General features: G+C 38.9%; 1 protein-coding gene across 2 annotated transcripts; it reads right to left on the minus strand.

The window, feature by feature from the left end:
* Positions 1-3,679, minus strand: LOC145163640 (protein NRT1/ PTR FAMILY 8.3-like). 2 transcript variants are annotated; one of them, XM_079082508.1, is made up of 5 exons: positions 3,585-3,679; positions 2,220-2,382; positions 1,876-2,093; positions 1,040-1,602; positions 1-875 (listed from the first exon to the last, which is right to left on the minus strand). In XM_079082508.1, the coding sequence occupies exons 2-5, from the start codon at positions 2,353-2,355 to the stop codon at positions 86-88; spliced, it is 1,707 nt and encodes a 568-aa protein (XP_078938634.1). In that variant the 5' UTR covers positions 2,356-2,382; positions 3,585-3,679; the 3' UTR covers positions 1-85. The 2 variants fall into 2 exon arrangements, with proteins under 2 accessions (XP_078938634.1, XP_078938601.1); XM_079082475.1 differs by lacking the exon at positions 3,585-3,679 and having other exon boundaries at positions 2,220-2,689.
* Between the last annotated feature and the right edge of the window lie 16,940 nt (positions 3,680-20,619).

A 20,619-nucleotide genomic window follows, 5' to 3' on the forward strand; every position in this document is an offset into this window, starting at 1 on the left:
TGGAAAAAAATGAAAAGAGAAAGCTATAATAAACAAACATTAATTACAGCTTAAATTTTCCCTATCTATAACTTATAAGCCACATCTAACCTTGGTGTCGACCCTTATACCTTCGAGCTACCCACACATAAATAAACAAATTAACCGCACTAATCCCTGCCAACATGGCATAATAATAATCAAGCTTACTCTCATCCAAATCATCTCTCAACCACCCACCTACCCCAGTCCCCGTCACCCCCTCCACAATCTTCACAAGCGCGCTATTCACCCAACTCCCAATCCCAATCTCACTCAAAAACAACGCCCCACAAACACTCTTCATCCCATCCGTAGCCTCATCATAAAAAAACTCCAACTGTCCCACGTAAGTAAAAGACTCTGCCCCACCCAATATAAAAAACTGCGGGACTAACCAGAACACTGTTAGTCCCGCAGGGTCCGCATGGGTCCTACGCATGCGTTCGACCATTGCGGCCGCGGACAATGCAAAAATGGAGATGAAGAGACCGATTCCCATTCGTTGGAGGGCGGTGAAGCCGCGGTGGTGGTTGGTTCGTTTTTGGATGATTGGGACGATGAATTTTTCATAAATTGGAACCGTGATGAACGCGTTTACGACTGCAAACACTTGCATGGACCCCGGTGGGATGGTGAAGTTTGGGGTGAGTTGGCGGTTTAGGATTTTGGATTGGGCTAGGAAGAAGGTCGATTGTTGGGCTAAAGAGAGGGAGAGGGCTATTGTTGAGGCCCAAACCGGGAACACTCGTAAAAATGTTTTTAGTTCTTCGATTTGTGTTACACTGCATAGTTTCCATCGGTCCGATACGTCTAGTAGTTCGGGGTCTTCCATTACTGCCGCTTTATCCAAGAATCTGAAAACCAAAGAATTCGATGAAGTCATTTCACAAAAAAATGGATGGTTATTCTGAAAACTCTTAGCCGACACTCTGTTGGCTCAGGGTTTCTGCAAAAGGGTTTAACAGTAAACCCTTTTGCAGAAACATATAAGCGAAAGTAATAAAAGTATGCGTAGTACCTGTACTGAGGAGTATGAGAGAGTTTTCTTGCACCCACAATATCCGATTCTTCGGTAGCAACTTCAAAAAGCTTAGTTTCGGGGCCCACTTGAACACCTCTAAAATGATTTTTTACCGAAACCACAAGAACTTGAATAAATCTCGTGAAGACACTCCCCATTGGTTTTTTATACCGATACATTGGAAAACCGGCTGCTAAAATCACCACGGATGCAAACATGATAGCAGTTGGAAGCCCAAAACCCCAAGCATACCCTTTCTCTTGTTCTATATACACCATAACTGTGAGCCCTAATAAAGCTCCCACTTTGATTGAAAGAAAAAAGAAGTTGAAAAAAGTATATTTGTATGAGAGTTCTTTCTCATCATTTTCGTCGTGTTGGTCAGCACCGAATGATGGGACATTTGGTTTCACACCACCCGTGCCTAGGGCTACTAGGGCTAGGGCACAGTAGAGGAACGCGGATTGCCCCGGGGTGGCTGTCGGGCAGTTTGATGTTTCCGTGCAGGGTTTCGGGCGGAGGCTGTCCACGGATGCCGAAATCGTCAGGAGTATCATTCCCTGGTAAAATAGTAAGAGATACAGGTTCTTTAGGACACTGTACTTTAAAAAAATCTACCCAATATAATAGTGTAAAACGTACTACAACTAACTAGCTACCTTTTTAAAACAGGCTATGGCTTTGTTAGAAAATAATTCACTTTTTCATCAACTTTTTTGTTCTTTTAGGATGTTTTGTTTTTATGATCAAACTTTTCCATTGGTATTAATAAAATGTTGGCATTTATTTGGGGGAGTATAATTGCGAAAACTGAAAACAGGAAGGGCACATACCACGAGGTAAACGGCGGATGAGAAGATAACGGTGAGGTAACGGCCCAAATAAGCATCGGCGATGAAAGCGCCGAGAAGCATAAGAAGATACGTCGCTCCTACCCAATCACTCACATGCGTGGCTGCATCTGGAAGCGATTCCTTCATCTCCTTCGTTAAATACAACACCAGACTCGCCGACACTGTAAACGCCGACAGCCTCTCCGCCGCCTCATTCGCTACAAAAAAATGGTCAACGATACTTAAACCGATATATTAACACGATGATGAATTGATGAGATAGTAGATGAGCTTCAAATCTTCAATTGCAGTTCTAAGTGTATTCAAAACTTTAAAAAAGGTACCGATGATGAACGGAGTAGCTTTCCATCCACCGGTTTTCCGTTTATTTGCGACTCTGCCTTTGAAATCAAGACTTCCATTGGTCACGAAATCCAGCGACGACGATAAAGGAAGAGTTGCATCTGATTCGGAAACCATCGTTGTTGAATCGGTGGTTTCGAGTAACTGATAACTCATGGATTGATTTGAATTAGAAGACTATTAATACAATAAATGTGATCACAGGTGAGAAACGGATTGAATCCTTTTCTGCGGAAACTAAACTCGTGATTTTGTCAGGATTCAGATATGTCCCGATTCAGTGAATCATTTGGGTCTACTCCCATTGATTCCAGTACTAACTACCAAAATTGCGAGAAGAAAAAATACGATTGAGCGTAATTTGTTGAAAAACAAGGAAACCTAGATATTGGGAGACCTTTCTTTTTTCCTGTGATTATCAGGAAAAAAAATCACACCCGTCTCTTTTATTTATTTAAAAATATATACTATAATTGGTAAATTAAAATGTATAAATATTTCTTTTAAGGTAATTGTTTTTATTTCGTAGGTGTTTAATCTAAAGTTTTTGTTTAAGAAAAAGAGGGGGAGTTTGGCCTAAATCTACGTCATAATCATATCATTGACAAATCTTTAAATATTGATCTCATGTAAAAAAGAAGCATCGAATATTATCCTTTCATTTAATGTCAGTTAATTATGGATCTTTATCATTCAAGAAACGTATACGAAATATATTTAGTTTATTTGATCTTGATTTGAGTTAAAATAGAATGCATAAACATTAGTTTTTAAATTATGCATAGCTTCCACTAGTGATTTTTAGTTGGAAAAGATATGGGATGGATAAACATAAGGTTTTGTAATTAAATTATGTTTGTTAGACAAAACACATTATTTAATTTAAAAGATAAATTAAAAAAAAGGAAGAAGATAACATAAAGATTTGAAAATGTTTTAATTCTGAAACCCGATTTTGCAAATAATGGCCGAAATAGTGATTCCAAAGCTGTGGCCAAAATAGAAGATTTCAATTTTCAAACTTACCTCTTTAAGATTGAGGAGACAAAAATGTAATTATACCAAACTTGGCAAAAACATTAAACAACAGAGGGGGACGCGGATCTCTTCTTCCTGACCCGGTCACATGACCCGATCCATCACTATTATTAACTCACTCAGAGCTCGATTCTTGCTTAATCCGCCATTGAATTTGACCAATTTCGACTACCAGTACATGCATTGATCATTTAATCTACCGTTTTCTTTTTATTTTTTGGCTTTCAATTTGATTAAAAAAAATCAACCTACAACTTACATTCGATCAGAAACTAGCTTTTTAGTTCAAGAAATTACATGAATGTTACCTGTAATTGCTGATAAACCTCGATCTGAGCCTATGTAATCTTCGAAGGATTTCTGCTTCGAATAAAAAAAATCACTTTTTCTTCTGATTTTTGCTATGGTTTTTACTCCTCATGCTTTGGTCTATTTATAGAGTTAACAAAGTAAAGAATCATCAAGATAACAATTCGAAACTGAGCCACGTAGGAGCACCGCCATTATCCATCAGCCATGCAAATCTATGAATGTCTTTTTTAAGTATATTATAAAGTAAATTGTTGGCATAATTTATCAATTTGAAGCTTTTGCTAACACAAATAGCAATTAATTGCAACAAAATAGTGGTCTATGTGGTTTGAAACTTCATGTCCTACGTTTGATTACAAGCATCGGTTCAAATTATAAAGTGAAAACTTTAAAGCGAAGCTTAATACAAATTTGGTATGCTATCTTCATCCAGAGTAAGGACAAGACATCATAATTATTCAAATGGACAAATTAATCTAATTCTATATATAACAACATACTTGCATATTTCAATTAGAATAAAGTTGACTTGTCATGTATGTAATTTTTGAAAGCTTTTAGATTTTAATTTTTTTCAAGAAAAAACAAAAAGCGAAAAAAATGGTAGACAATATGAGTTTTTAGTTTTTATTTGAAACAAAAACTCATAATACAAAAGCTAATTCAAGTAATTTTTGGAAGCTTTTAGTTTTTCAGAAATTGTAGTTTTTAGAAGTTTTTAGGCTTTTAGGGATTTTAACTTTTGGTTTTATATAATTTTTCATATTTAAAAGCTAAAAACTTTTGTCGAAATTTCAGGCCAAATAAAAACTCCAGCTTCTTGCTGCTAAGTTCTATATAGTTTTGTCAAACACATCCTTTTTTGGAAGCACCAAAATGTTATAACAAATAAACAAAGCTTAGCAAGAAATTAAAACTTGGACAAAACAACAAAGTACATAATAAATAGAAAACTCAAAACGGACTGCAACACCGTTGCACCCAATTAACATCAAATAATCTATCCATGTGTTTATACCACATAAAAGATAAGGAGATCACATCATTCGCTAACAAGGTTGGGGAAGGAGGGGTGTTTTAAAAACCTTCTTGTTTCTCGCCAATCAAATACGTCATATGAAGTAGTAGAAAACTTAATAAGAATTTTCTTTTTATTCGGGACAATTACTCCACTTAGCGGCAAAGTCAAGAAAATCAGCAAATCCGAAGAATTGAGGGAAGGGGAACCCACACCATTTCATAATCTAAAAGGGCGTCATTGTAGTGAACCTATGGTGAAAAAGAAAATGTTTCACTGACTTCGGTTCAGAACCACATAAAGGACAATTTTTATAGAAAAAATATAACCAAACATACCCTAAACATCCTATTTGTAATAAACATAACATATAATTTGTATTGAATTATCAATATAAGTAATTTTTAATTTGAAACCTATAAAATAATATTTGACATAGGTTGTTATTTTATCGTCCTCATCATTTGCCACTTATACACATGGCCTATTTTTTTATTATTTATTTATGAAATCACCTTAATAATTTTTTTATATGCAAAACCACGGAAACATATGTTATTGTATCTCAAATCATTATGTTACATCCTATAAATGTCTATATATTAAAACTTCACACTTTTCACAATAAATTTTTTAATTTTAAGTAAGATAAAATGTTATTCCATGGAATACGTTGTGATATGTCTCCGACTTAACTCCGTCTCCTTGAGGGGTGAAAAAAATAAGCCTGAGGATCACAACAAAGAAAACAAGATCGTCAGACGTCATCTGGGAGGTGATCCCGGAACGAAGCTCCGACGGTCAAGTTAATGAGTTCCTTTGAGAAAAGGTTTATTATGGAATGTATGAGACTATGATTAAAGAGTCGATCCCTTCTCTTGAGGGAGAAGGGACCTTTCTATACATGTGGTTAAGGAAACAGATCCCCGACAATATCTTCTACTTTTCCAGGCATGGCAGGACGAGGCGGCCTTCGATTGGTAGATCGTGCTCCGTAGGTGGTTATTTGATGTTGGTGTAGAACTGTCAGTTGGCAGATCACCAAGCACTACACCTATGGTTCTGGGGCAACTAGAACTCTTTTGTCTTATTTGGAACGAGAGTTTCTCTCCTAAAAGGGGGCCAATCCCGATGCCAGATTGTCGGTGCTAGAACGCGGGGTCTTATGGAGAATGGTTTACTCCTGACTCTTGTCGGGTAGTGGGTTTTTGATGGGCCGTTCCTGAGCTGACAACTCCATTATCCTTTGACGTTATTTCGGGTGAGATACGTCAACAAGTCCCCTAGGCTAGTGGACGTCAGTGCTTACTCGGGTAAGCGGGGTCATTCTAGCATTAGGCCTGGACACGTGTTCATCGATGGCAGTTTCTGCTGCCTGTTGACGTGACGAAATCGTTTGAGTCGGAAGTTTCATCATTATAACTGTTCGGGTTTCCCGCCTGCAATTAAAACCTTCCTTATCCGATCTGCTTTCCTTTTTTCCTTTGCTTCTTCTTTCCTCCAATATCGCTTCTTTCTTTCCTTTCCTTCCGCATTTCTTCTTCTTCGTTTTTGTTTCCCCTTCGTTACTAGACCATGACATCTCTAAACACAAGTGTCACTCCATCTTCCGAAGAGTTTTCCAGGCTGCAGGAGCAATTTGGTTTCCTCCCCGATCATGGGTTCTAGTTTCCACACAAGGGAGCCGTCATCTCCTAACCACCAGAGGGTAAGGTCGGAGTTCTTATTCCCATCTTCGAGGCAGGGCTCCGGTTGCCAACAACCGACTTTTTTGACGAGATCATGCATCACTACGGTTTCACTATCGACGAACTTAACCCCAACGCTGTTAACAAGATAATTGGCTTTGAGATGACATGTCGGGCTCTGGGTGTGCTTCCCCAACTGTGGGCTTTCAAGTACTTCTTCAATTCATCGACTCGATATGGTATTCATACATTTTCTCAACGCAGAGGTGTTCATGCTTTCATCTTGAATCAAAAAGCGCCAAAAAGGAATTGGAAGGACATGTGGCTCTAGGTGAATCGGGATTTAGTTGGTTATGGTTATCCCCGTAGATCCAACTTTTCTGATCGTATTCCTACTCTTTGGGGGGCTAGTGAGCAGGTTGCCAACGCTTTGAAGAGCATCTCTTTCAACGGGGATGACTGGGAGGATCGTATGTTGTCCGTTGTGGGTATGAGTGTAGCTTGGAGGTCTCGAGGAATTATGCCTCAATTTTTCGTTGTGAAGGATGGTAAGCACTTCTCCCTTCCTCTCTTTTTGTTTTGCTTTCCTTCGGTTGTGTTTGTGTTTCGCAGTGTGACATGCCCCCCCTTTTTTATGCGCTTGATCTTCTTGTTTTGTTGTTAGGCCGTGAGAGGATCATTCCATTCGAGATGGTTTTGAGAGGTCGTTTTCAGGGTGCCTGTCTTCATCGGGAGATGCCGTTGGTGGAAGTGCTTCTGTCGCTAGTTAGCATCGACCGTGCATTGGCTCTTTCTGGGCCGATCACTACTTCGGGTCCAATGCCTGATCCTCGAGCCGACCTGGCGCTGGTCGATGCTCCTGTTGGCGGTGTTTCTCGTGAAGACCCCTTGCCTTCTGACACGGAGGAGGAGGCCTCGGTCGGGCTAGTGAGACATGATACCCATATGGCCTCCAAGTGATGGCTTTCCTGGTTGGATTCACCGCAGGTGGAATCTATCGGGACTAACTCCACGGGTCGACGCCTCCTCAAGAGGCGGAATGTGGACTTCCTTTTGGGGGAGTCCACCGTGGTAATTGATGGGTTTTGAGCATTCTAACACTTCCTAAGTGTACATGCAACCCTAATAACCTTGAATCTATGTTTTCTCTATATACATGCAAATTACTTTTTCAAGGTTATTTCCTAACTAGCATGGCATGGGGATTACATAAAACATAAAACTAGTAGAAATACATACCTTGTTGTTGCTTGGATTCCTTCAAGACTTTGTGAGCCTAGCACCCCAAATGTTGTGCCTCAAATGCTTCACACAACACCACAAGACTTGGAATAACTTGAGAGAATACTTCTAGCACTCAAAATTGGTTATGCCCTCTCTAGTAACACTATGTCCACTAGCTCCACTTTTTGCTAGCTATAGGGTTCCTTTTATAGTGTTGTCACAATTAGGGTTTACACATGAATGCCCTTAATTGTCATGACTCTTGATTTCCCATGACCCATGGATTTGTAACTCCCATGGACCATCCATGGAGCTCCATTTGGTTACATCCATAACCCATAAACTATGGATCATTAATCCACCATAAAAGAATTGATGATTGTCATAATCAACCCTATATATTTAATTAGTCTCACTTTGATCACAAAATTAATCCTAGATTAATACTTGATCAATACTAATTAAATAATACTATTATTAATATATTAGAACTTATAATATATTAATAATCATAAGTGCCTTATTCTCTCATTTAGTCTATCCAAGTATTGCAATGCCATGCAACCCAAATGGACCATGCCGGGTCGGGTCAAGTACATACCAAATAAAGTTATGGACTTAGACACTATATCCAACAGTCTCCCACTTGGATAAGTCTAATAACTATATTTGCGAATATGACTTCAAAATCCGACTAGCAATCGTAGCTCTTTCAAAGTCTCTCGGAACTGAGATGATGATGATACGTCATTTAAGATAAGTGATCATATAATCCTCTGTTCTCATGATATCAGCCGGACAAACACATGGAACATGGTCTTACTTATTGTCCAGCATTTGTTTCTCGATCTCTGATTTGTTTTGACATAGAACTAAATTGAACACATCAATTAGGTTCTGACCGGGCCCGGTACATAGGTCAAAACCAAATCATCGAGGGGCCCAGATATCGCTTCTATTTCTAGAAGGAACAGATAAACTTCGACTGATATGCCTGTACTAACTACTTGTTGAATTACTCACAAAGGCACGTTTTATGACATCGAGTTACCAATGCGTTTTCGTGCAATCAATGAATAACCAACTCATAGTCAACAACTCATATCTCTAGGTTTGAAGATTTATATGATATTACCGTCTCACGATCACTCGAGATAAAATCCATGAAGTGATGCAAGTGAGCGTGGGTTGGATCCAATACTCAGCCCTTATGAGTACTCATGAATGTTGTAGCAACCATTGCATTGTCCAAAGCACTTTTAGACAAATCATACAAGCCAAATTCATGACAGTCTTAAATCAATACTTACTTCCAAAGTTTAACTGACTGTGGATGGTTTGAATAATAACATAATTATTGTGGAAGTAAAAACATGCAAAATTGAAACATAGTAAACAATCAACATAAAATAGTAACACCTTACTCATAAATAAATAACAACTTTTATTTATCATCAAATGTCAATTACATTTTACAAGTTTCAGGAATCTAATTATTGAAACTAATATCATCCTTCAGCCCAATGCGCCTCGCATGCTGTAAATGTTTAACCCTGCTCAGTCCCTTCGTGAGGGGATCTGTCGGGTTCTCATCTGATGATACCCTCTTAGCCACGAGGAGTCCTTCTTCTATTCGATGTCTTATGAAATGGTATTTTCTGTCAATGTGCCTAGATCTCCCGTGATCTCTCGGTTCCTTAGCCAAAGCAACCGCACTTTCGCTGTCACAGAAAATTTCCATTGGCTCTTTTATAGCTGGTACAACTCCAAGGTCTCCGATGAAGTTCTTTAGCCATATCGCCTCCTTAGCTGCTTCACTTGCTGCTATGTACTCTGATTCACAAGTAGAATCAGCTACTGTCTCCTGCTTGGAACTTTTCCAAGTAATTGCCCCTCCATTTAGGATAAAGACCCAGCCTGACTGAGAGCGGAAATTATCCCTATCAGTCTGAAAGCTAGCATCGCTATATCCTTCCACTCTCAAGTCATCACTGCCCCCGAGGGTAAGGACCCAATCCTTAGTCCTCCGCAGATACTTGAGAATGTTCTTTACCGCTGTCCAGTGTGCCTTGCCAGGGTTCCCTTGATATCTACTGACCATGCTCAAAGCAAAGGCCACATCAGGGCGAGTACAAGTCATAGCATACATGATCGAGCCCACAGCAGAAGCATATGGTATATGACTCATTTCAGCTATCTCAGCCTCTGTACTCGGACTCTGAGTCTTACTCAGCTTGGCATTACTCTGGATTGGTAACTCTCCTTTCTTGGAATCTTGCATACTGAACCTCTTCAGTACCTTATCCACATAAGTACTTTGACTAAGTCCAATTAGTCTCTTACTCCTATCTCTCAATATCCTTATCCCTAGGATATAGGCAGCTTCCCCAAGGTCCTTCATAGCGAAACACTTCCCAAGCCAGGACTTAACCTCCTGCAAGGTTGGGATGTCGTTTCCTATGAGAAGTATGTCATCCACATACAACACCAAGAAGCTAACTATGCTCCCACTAGCCCTGACATACACACAAGACTCATCCTCACTCCTAGAAAAGCCAAACTCTTTGACTTTCTCATCAAAGCAAAGATTCCATCTGCGAGATGCTTGTTTCAATCCATAAATGGATTTATCAAGCTTACACACTCTATTAGGGTATCTTGTATCGACAAAACCCTCTGGTTGAGCCATGTAAACATCCTCAGCCAACTTTCCATTAAGGAAAGCGGTTTTGACATTCATTTGCCATATTTCATAATAATGAAATGCAGCTATGGCTAACAATACTCTAATAGACTTAATTTTAGCTACTGGTGAGAAGGTCTCATCATAGTCAACTCCCGGAGTTTGAGTAAAGCCCTTCGCAACCAGTCGCGCTTTATAAGTGTGTACCTTCCCATCCATGTCGGTCTTCTTCTTGAAGATCCATTTGCACCCAACTGTCTTACGACCTGGTACATTGTTAACCAAGTTCCAAACTTGATTGTCATACATGGACTGAATCTCGCTGTCCATAGCCTCCTTCCATTTAGCAGACTCAGGGCCTGCCATGGCTTCCCTGTAATTATTAGGTTCATCCAAATCTATTAGTGTACTATCCTTAATAAATGTATCACCTTCAGTGGTGATGTGATAACCATAATAAAAATCAGGTGTGTTCCTCACCCTAGTGGAACGTCTTGGAGGTACAGACTCATCTATCGGATCAACAGGAGTTTCCTCCTCAGGTTGGTCGATAGCATTAGAGGTTCCTTCACCACTTGACTCTTGAAGCTCTTCAAGGTCAATTTGCCTCCCACTGTCCCCTTGGCTTATGAATTCTCTCTCACGAAAGACTCCTCTTCTTGCTACAAAAACCACATTATCACTGGGTCTGTAGAAGAGGTAACCAAAGGATCTCTGTGGGTAGCCGATGAAAAAACACCTCTCACTTCGAGGTTCAAGCTTATCATGAGTCTCACGCCTCACGAAAGCTTCACAACCCCAAATCTTGATGTGGTCCAAATTGGGAACTTTCCCAGTCCACATCTCGTGAGGTGTTTTGGCAACCTTTTTAGTAGGGACTAGATTAAGGATATGGGCGGCAGTCTCTAAGGCATACCCCCAGAAAGAGATTGGTAATGAAGCTCGACTCATCATGGAACGAACCATATCCAACAAGGTTCGATTGCGCCTCTCAGCTACACCATTCAACTGTGGTGTTCTGGGAGGTGTCAATTGTGAGACAATCCCACATTCCTTAAGATAGTCAAGGAACTCAATGCTAAGATACTCTCCTCCTCGATCGGATCGGAGCATCTTGATGTTCCTGCCTAATTGATTCTCAACTTCCTGCTTAAACTCTTTGAACTTTTCAAAGGTTTCTGACTTATGCTTGATTAAGTAAATATATCCATATCTACTGTAATCATCAGTAAAAGTCACATAATAGCGATTAGCATCCCTTGTAGCAACTCTGAAGGGCCCACACACATCCGTGTGTACAAGATCCAACAAACCTTCACCCCTATCACAAGTACCTGTGAAGGGTGACTTTGTCATTTTTCCAAGTAAACAAGACTCGCAACTATCATCTGACTTGAGGTCAAATGATTCCAAGACTCCATCCTTTTGGAGTTGGCCTATGCGCTTCTTGTTAACATGTCCAAGACGACAATGCCACAAGGATGCTTTATCCAAGCTATCTGAAGAATCAATATACAACACATTATTTCCTAGATTGTCTACAACATTCACGGCTTCATATACACCATCACAAGGTAATGCTTTAAAGTAAAATACATCATTGTAATAAACATTAATAGCACCATTTTTATTATCAAATGAAAATGTAAAACCTTGTTTGTACAAGCCATGAAAGGAAATAATATTTCTCGCCATTTCGGGCGAGTAACAACACTTATTCAAATCTAACATTAACCCATTATTAAGCAATAAAGAATAAACTCCTATCTTGGTAACAGGTGATGCTTTCCTGTTGCCCATGACTAAGTTTATCTTCCTGTGCTCCACTTGCTCACTTCTTCTTAGTGCCTGCAAATCAGTACAAATGTGAATACCACACCCTGTATCAAGCACCCAAGAATTAGCATTAGATGAGTTGTTAGACAATATTGTGTAAATACCTGCATGGGTGGGTTTAACCTTCCCATCCTTTAGATCTTGCAGATATTTGGGGCAGCTTCGCTTGAAGTGTCCCTTATCCTGGCAATAGAAGCATTGTGCTTCCTTTGGGTTTGAAGAAGGAGTAATGGGACCTTTCTTTGTCCCACTTGAAGAGGAACCATCAAGAGTCTTACCCTTGGTACCCTTCGAAGGGTTTTTCCTTTTCTTACCCTTTCCCTGCCCAATAGCCAGAACAGGGGCTGTTGAAGGAGTAGAAGTAGCAACCGCTTTACCCTTAAGGCCATTTTCAGCTGTCCTTAAGAGTCCTTGAAGTTTGCTAAGTGTGACTTCCTCCTTGTTCATATGATAAGTCATACGAAACTGATCATAACTTGGAGGTAAGGAATGGAGAATGATGTCAATCGCCATTTCCTCAGGAAAGTCAACATTTAGCTTCAGCAACCGGTCAACGAACCTTTGCATCTTCTGCAAGTGACCGGTGATGGGTTCACCATCCTTCATCCTTGCGGTTATCATGGAGGAGATGATTTCATACCTCTCCTGACGCGCGCTCTGATGGTACCTTTCCATCAGATCCAGGTGCATCTCATAGGGGTAGAAATCTTCATAGGATTTTTGAAGTTCAGGAGTCATGGTGGCCATCATGATGCATGCTACTTTAGTAGCATCCTTTTCATGTGCAACAAACTCCGCAAACTCTTCAGGAGTAGCAGTGGCTTCATTCACAACCTTAAGCTCCCTATCGAGGACATATTCTTTGTCCTCGTAGCGGGTAATCATTCTGATGTTTCTGATCCACTCATTGAAATTGGATCCATCAAAGATGACCTTACCACACAAGTTCATAAGGGAAAAGGAGCCTGTTGGGTTTGAGCCAGAAGCATTGTTGGAAGACATCTGAAAGGAAAGAAAGACAAGTTTCATTAGATTAGGAATCCTTAATAATTCACCCAAATGAAATATTAAGGCTAGGATCCAACAAACTATTTATAGTTGGAAGAGGGATGCCGTAATCCATACTATAAAATATTTGAAGGTAGGTAAATGACGATTTACCAATTTCCACCATAAGAACGAAATATTTTATTATTAGGTTTTATTGGTTTTGAAACTCCTAGATCTTTTGAGATACATTGAACTTTTCAATGGCATGTTTGAATCTCGATTGTGCCCTCTCAAGTTTGTGACTGGGATGCCGAGGATCACAAACAAGGTGTGAATAACCATACAAATTGACTTGGTACCCTCAACAATATTACCTAATCGATGTGCCGGTTAACCACACACGCTCCACCGATCTATAATAAAGTCAAGTTACCCTTTGCCACTCTTACTAGTCCATGTTAGTGTGCCGGTTAACCACACACGCTCCACTAACGACTTGGTAAGGTACAAAGTGTAATTTTATGGGCTAGCACCAATTTCACATTTTCCTAAAGTAACTAAGATTGGGAATTTATAATGTATAGTTACTTTATAATTCATTATACTTTTAACAAGTATTTAAAGTCGTATCCTACCCGTTCGGCTAACGACCCTCCACCGATCAAGGAAGCGGTGGGTGAGAGTGGACACCCATTAAGTCACCATTTTATAGGCAACAACCTTATACCCCCCTTATAGACCGGCTTCGTGAATGAGGCCTACTAACGATAAGAATGACATATTCTTATACATATCTATATAATAAAATTATAATAATAGTATAAGTGTTGATTTTTAAACCTTTTTAAAAATCTAAGGTTTAATTTGGAATTAAAGTATTAAAGTATAAGACTTTTCAAATTCCAAAACTTGAGGGCAAGATTTGAAACTATTCCAAGTCTCTTCAATTTGTAACTTATGAGTTTTAATGGTTCATAAAAATGAAGACTCTTCATTTTATGAAACCTCTTTAGTTCTTTAATCATAATTAAAAGAAGTGACTTTTGGTTATCCATAACTTGAGGACAAGTTATGGACACCATCATAGCCATTAAGATCATGAATTAAACACACATGGTGGTTACACATAATTCCTATGATCTTCTAAAAACTCATAAGAACACAAATTCATATTAAGCAATTTCAAGAAATCATATAACTATATACAATACTTGAAAATTGATAAAAGCCATGTAAAATGGGTTAACGTAATCATTATCATTTTGAAAAACAGATTTTACAAGTCCAAAATAGATTGGGATAATGATCTTAATCCATTTCCAGCAACAAAACTCGAAAAAACTGCCCAGCACGCTCCTACTCGCCGAGTGCATTATTCTACTCGCCGAGTAGGATGAATTTGTTCATGGACTCGGCGAGTCCTCCCCATGGACTCGGCGAGTCTAGTCGTCAGAATGCAGAATTTTCGATTTTTAAGCAGTTTTGCATCAAGTATACAGAAAACAGTCCTAGGCTCTGATACCACTGATGGGTTTTGAGCATTCTAACACTTCCTAAGTGTACATGCAACCCTAATAACCTTGAATCTATGTTTTCTCTATATACATGCAAATTACTTTTTCAAGGTTATTTCCTAACTAGCATGGCATGGGGATTACATAAAACATAAAACTAGTAGAAATACATACCTTGTTGTTGCTTGGATTCCTTCAAGACTTTGTGAGCCTAGCACCCCAAATGTTGTGCCTCAAATGCTTCACACAACACCACAAGACTTGGAATAACTTGAGAGAATAATTCTAGCACTCAAAATTGGTTATGCCCTCTCTAGTAACACTATGTCCACTAGCTCCACTTTTTGCTAGCTATAGGGTTCCTTTTATAGTGTTGTCACAATTAGGGTTTACACATGAATGCCCTTAATTGTCATGACTCTTGATTTCCCATGACCCATGGATTTGTAACTCCCATGGACCATCCATGGAGCTCCATTTGGTTACATCCATAACCCATAAACTATGGATCATTAATCCACCATAAAAGAATTGATGATTGTCATAATCAACCCTATATATTTAATTAGTCTCACTTTGATCACCAAATTAATCCTAGATTAATACTTGATCAATACTAATTAAATAATACTATTATTAATATATTAGAACTTATAATATATTAATAATCATAAGTGCCTTATTCTCTCATTTAGTCTATCCAAGTATTGCAATGCCATGCAACCCAAATGGACCATGCCGGGTCGGGTCAAGTACATACCAAATAAAGTTATGGACTTAGACACTATATCCAACAGTAATAGACATCCTCGATAATGACACTTCGAAAAAGTCAGAGGGGGTGAAAAAAGGGGCGACGAAACTACCTCGTGAACCCAAAGAAGAGCCACATGAATCTATTGCTTTTGGTGAAAGCGTTTTTGGTGTTGACTCGGGAGTTGCTCACGAATATGCTCCAAAATCACCAGTCTTGCTTCTGACTGGGGATTCTGTTACCGGAATAGGGGATCACCCGGGAATCTCGTCTCTCGCAGCATGCGGTGACGTATGATTGGGCTACCATGCTTTTCCCTCAGCCACCATCGAGGCTTTGGAGTTTCTTTCTAACTCACATCTTTCAAATAGTCTTTTATATGAAGCTGCTTAGGGTGTCTCATACATGGTGGCGACTGTTCGTCGCCTTCGTCAGAGTAGCTCGAGTTCTGGTGAGCTTGCTTTGATTAGGGTTGATCGGGATAATTTGAGGGCGAGGTTATGGGACTTAGAGGGAGAAAAGCGTGTGTTTCATGGCTGTTATGATCTTTTGGCTGGGGAGAAGGCCTCTTTAGAGGAGCAGGTTGCGAGACTGGATGAATCAGTGAGGCGTTTTTCTCAGAGTGTGGAGGCGTTGGTTGAGGAAAAAAGGGTATTGGAGGGCCGCATTGAGGAGTGATGTGGGCAGCTGGAGATGGAGAGGGCGAATAGGGAGAATGTGGAGGTGGATTTGTCTTGGCTCCTGAAGAAAGGGATTGTCTGGGTTGTGGATAAATTAATTGAGAGCTCCGAGTTCACACTTGGGATTAAGCAAATGAAGGCTACGTGTATGGCAACCGGGGTAGAGGGTGGTAAGCAGGTAATCAAGGAGCAGGTTACTGCCAGGAAGTTTACACCTAGCGAGGCGAGTGCCCTTCTAGAATATACCCAAACCATGCATACTGAGGTGAAATCTTTCTTGGAGATAGATTTCACCTCCTACCTCCACTTTCGCGAGCTCGACATGTAAGGTCTTCGTCTGTTGTGTAATGACCCTGATGTTGAAGGAGAATGTCCTGAAGGAAGTACTTCCGGGGCCAGACCTTCCCCCGGTATGTGATTTCTTCTATCTCCCTTGTTACGTGTGGATTGCCTTTGGTTGGTGAAATTCAAACAATGTTTTCTTTTGAATGGTTTTCATTTGGTGAACAACTTTGACAATGTTTGTTATTCATTTTTTGATGGCCCTGCATGGCCTTTTTCTAAGCCCGGGATCTATCTGGTGGACAATTTGTTTTATTTTTTGAAAAAACATCGCTTGTACTTTTCTTGTGATTTACTTGTGGTTTATTCGGTTTGATTCCTGGGGGGTTTATGTTGGCCACCCCAGGGTTGAGTTCTTTCCTGGACCTTGGTCAGTCCCAGGAATGTTATTATGTGTTGCTGTTCTTGTTTAAGTTTGTATTAGGTGAGAGATTGGCAGACAATTTTCTCTGTTAAGCGAGGGTTATCCGTTTTGGTTACTGCCCATTATTCTCTTCCCCTCCTTTTCCTTTTAGACTTTTATTCGGAGTTTTGGGCTCCTGGGGCCCCTGTCTCCAAGTTTGATTATCTAAGTCGTGCCAGGGTTGTCATACAGGGGCTTTGATGCTTAGATATTGTTTTGTTGCAAGGTGAAGGTTATGACCCTTCATAGCCTCTAGCTATCCTGCATCCTAATTCTCATCGTCCTTAGCCAGAGCAAGATTTTATTAGGGAAAGGTTGCGAGCCTTTGAGACTTATGATTGTATTTTTTTGAAATGGTTTCATGTAAGTGGCGCGGATGATCAGTCCGACTTTGTTTTCCATTTGTATGAATGCATGTTAATACGTGTGTGTTTCAAATCGTAACTTTTCATTGCATATTTTCTAGTGTCTTAGAGACATATACATCATTATATAGGTATCAGGGGTGGGATAGTTGATGCTATACTAGGCCTAGCTCTTGGGCTGGCTCGTTGGGGCGTGATTATCCGTTAGGAGTTTGATCACTTGTCTCATTCCCTGGGTTCCTCCCTTCCCCATTCTAAGCCTGTTGGTTTGGGCTCTGGGGCTCACAGGCCATCAAAGCAAATTCTTCTTCTTGGTGTTTCTTGGTTTGTGTCCCTTGGCGACTCGTGTCCACGAGCTCTTCAGCATTCATGCTCGCGCGCGGGTGTTAGGCGTGTCAAACCCAACAAATAAAGGGTACAAATGACTCCTTAAACACTACTACTATGCACTAAAAACGTAGTACAAGGTAAGTAGGGTCGATCCACAGAGACATGAGACAAGTGTTTATACCTTTTTGCGTAAGGTACAAAAATGGTCACATAATGGGGGGAATTTATAAGCAATGATTTAAACTATAGAATAAAGCAATAAGTAAATGATTGATTAAGTGAAATAAGTTCAAGATTTGTAAGTACTCCAACTCTATGCAAGACAAATTAGCAATGTGATTCCATGGATGACAAGATATTTGTTTAATTCTATCTAAGTTGGTACTTGAAAGTGTTAACAAGCTCTAACACTTCCCATTCACCACAATAATTAACCAAAACAAGCTCTTTGATTAATCCTAACCTTACCAATCTAATCTAAACAAACTCTTAGAATTAGGTTGAAAGATTGCATTAAACTTTATGTGAATGTTCCCAACAACACTCAATACTCCTCATAAGCTCGGGAGCATAAGAATGTGTGAATAAGATTTACACTAAATTCATTCAATAGAAATCAGTTTAGTGCTTGTTACCTAGTCCAATTTACAAAACAATTACGGATTTTGCAATTAGATAACTTGAATGATCTAACCCTAATTTAAATGGCCAATAAGAATCACAATTAGAATCAAACATTCGATTGAAACAAAATCAAATTCACTAGATAGAAAATTGAAAGAAAACATCAAGTCATATGATTGAAATCACAACTAGAAGTCAAGACATAAAGTTGGAGAATCTAGGGTTCTAGCCAATCATGGCTAGAACAAGATCACAAATCTAGAAAATGAAATTAAAGTTCTTACAAAATGAAATCAAATGTTCCCAAGTGTTAATCAACTTCAAAATCCTCAAGAAAATCGCTTTCTCTGCTCCAAAAGTCGACCCCCCAAAGTAAAAAGTCGATTCCCCCCTTTAAAAATGGTGAAAAACTGCTTTAAAACCCGCATTTACGTTTACACGGCCCGCGTAAATTAACACTGTCATTTACACGGCCCGCGTAAACGCAAAAATATACTGTGCAGAAATCTACGTTTACACGGCCCGTGTAAACGCAAGGCTTGCATTTACTCTGTAAAGCCAAAATCTTCATTTCTTTGATATCTTGCTCCTCGGTGCTCCGCAAGTCCTGAAATTTTGTCCGCAACTTTTATTTACCTCCTCCAACAATATCCTACCTCCAAAAGTCCCTAAAATATCACAAAAGTATGTGAATGAAATTGCCTCATGAAAAATCCCGAAAAACATGCAAAATGCATGAGTTTAAGCCTATATGCAATGTACTTTTATGAAATAAAGCTACAAAATGGGTACATGAAATGCACCTAACAAATCTCCCCAAGCTTAAACCTTTCTTGTCCTCAAGAAAGAACAATAAAATTTAAACCGGAGAAAATAAAATAAAAGAGAAGAAAAGAAAATCAAAGTTAAACTTTTTTTTGAAACTTGATGGAAGAAATCAAAACAAACATGAAAAAATATATCCAACCCAATTAATCCTGTTTTGTACCATAGTTGAGAATATACCTGTCGTGCCTTGAGTCAACTTGGCTTTAGTCTCAAAATATTATATAACAATAGAAATAAGACCTTAGCCACTCCCTAATACAACTCAACAGAATCAAAGATCACCACATTTGTTCCCTCTCAATATTAGCAAGTCAATTAATAGAACAAATTATGGTCTTACTCTCGTGAAATTGCATGTGACAAAACATGCTCAATCATCTTTGTTTCACAAATTATAACAATGATCTACCCCAACTATTTGTTGATCAACAACAATCTTTTTCTGAAAAATCTTTTCTAAAAATTCCCTAATATTTACCCAAATTGGTTACAAGATTCAAACCACTTACTCCAGTCAAAGTAATTAACATTCAGTCCCAATGTCATAAGTTCAAATCCAAGTCCAAGGGAATTTTTTGGCAGCCAAATATTTTTCCTAAACATAATATTCAATTAAACTATAAACACAACTATATACAAACTTCCTAATTACATTTTTTTTTACAAATAAAGCTCATGGCTTTCTTTGAAATCCGTGTAATGGGCTTCCAACCAACACATCCAGATCAAATGACCTTAGTGTGCTAGATTTAAAAGGATCCCTCGGGTTTACTTGCCCGAACCTCAAAGGCCACAGATTAGCTTTATTTGCTATTATTAAGTTCATGACTTTCTATGGAACCCATGTAACGAATTTTCAACTCAATCAGTCCCAAACAATTTAGCTTTAGGCGATTAGATGTAAAACACCCATCAGAGTTTACTTGTTCGAATCCCAAAGGTCACAGATTCACTTAATAATAGTTTTTTTTTTTTTTTTTTTTAAGTAACACAAATACAAATAACTAAGTTAACACATAACACTCTTATTAATTAATTTATTTATTTGGCCAATTTCTTTATATTTTCGTCCTTGACTTTTCTATTGTGGGACATCTCACGGTCTATTACCGTGAGGACTTCTAAGACATTTTTCAGGGGACTAAAGGTTAACATGCAAAGACCCGTAAGTATAGTTGAAAGCTATGTCCCCAAGCAGGGTATATAAAAGGGAATGAGTAGAAATGACTTTTTAGAGCGCTGGAAGGCTCGGAACATTGAGATTTTGTATTCTTTTTATGAACTTTTGAATTTGGCATTTTAAGTTCAATTGAGCATTACTACTCATAAGACCAGTCATATGTCCCAAAGAATCGACTCATACCTGTTGTTATGCTCAAATGTTGACAATCTTCTCACTTTCTGTTTTGCACAAGTAGCTTCGGGAGGTGTGTTCGTATGCGATTAACTTGCTTTTAGATTTTTAATAAAAAGAGCAAGTCTAATCTCAAGGCACATGACTCATTACCAGCTCAACTGTTTCGAAAAGATTCAGTTGCTTGGGATTGGATCAATTGTTTTTTTTTTCAAAGAATGCAATGCAAAAATTTGGATGCAAACAAAATGAAAAGAAAATAATAAAAATTAGAATAGAAAGAAAATCTTTTTGGTTTTTGAAAAGTTTTCTATGCAGAAAAATGAACAAGAAAATAAAAATTAATGCAATATGTACAAAATTAATGCAGCCTACATGCAACGGAATTTATGCATGGA

This window comes from Lactuca virosa, chromosome 1 (assembly GCF_052849685.1).
Source record: "Lactuca virosa cultivar CGN04683 chromosome 1, Lactuca_virosa_CGN04683_v6, whole genome shotgun sequence".
Classification (NCBI taxonomy): domain Eukaryota; kingdom Viridiplantae; phylum Streptophyta; class Magnoliopsida; order Asterales; family Asteraceae; genus Lactuca; species Lactuca virosa.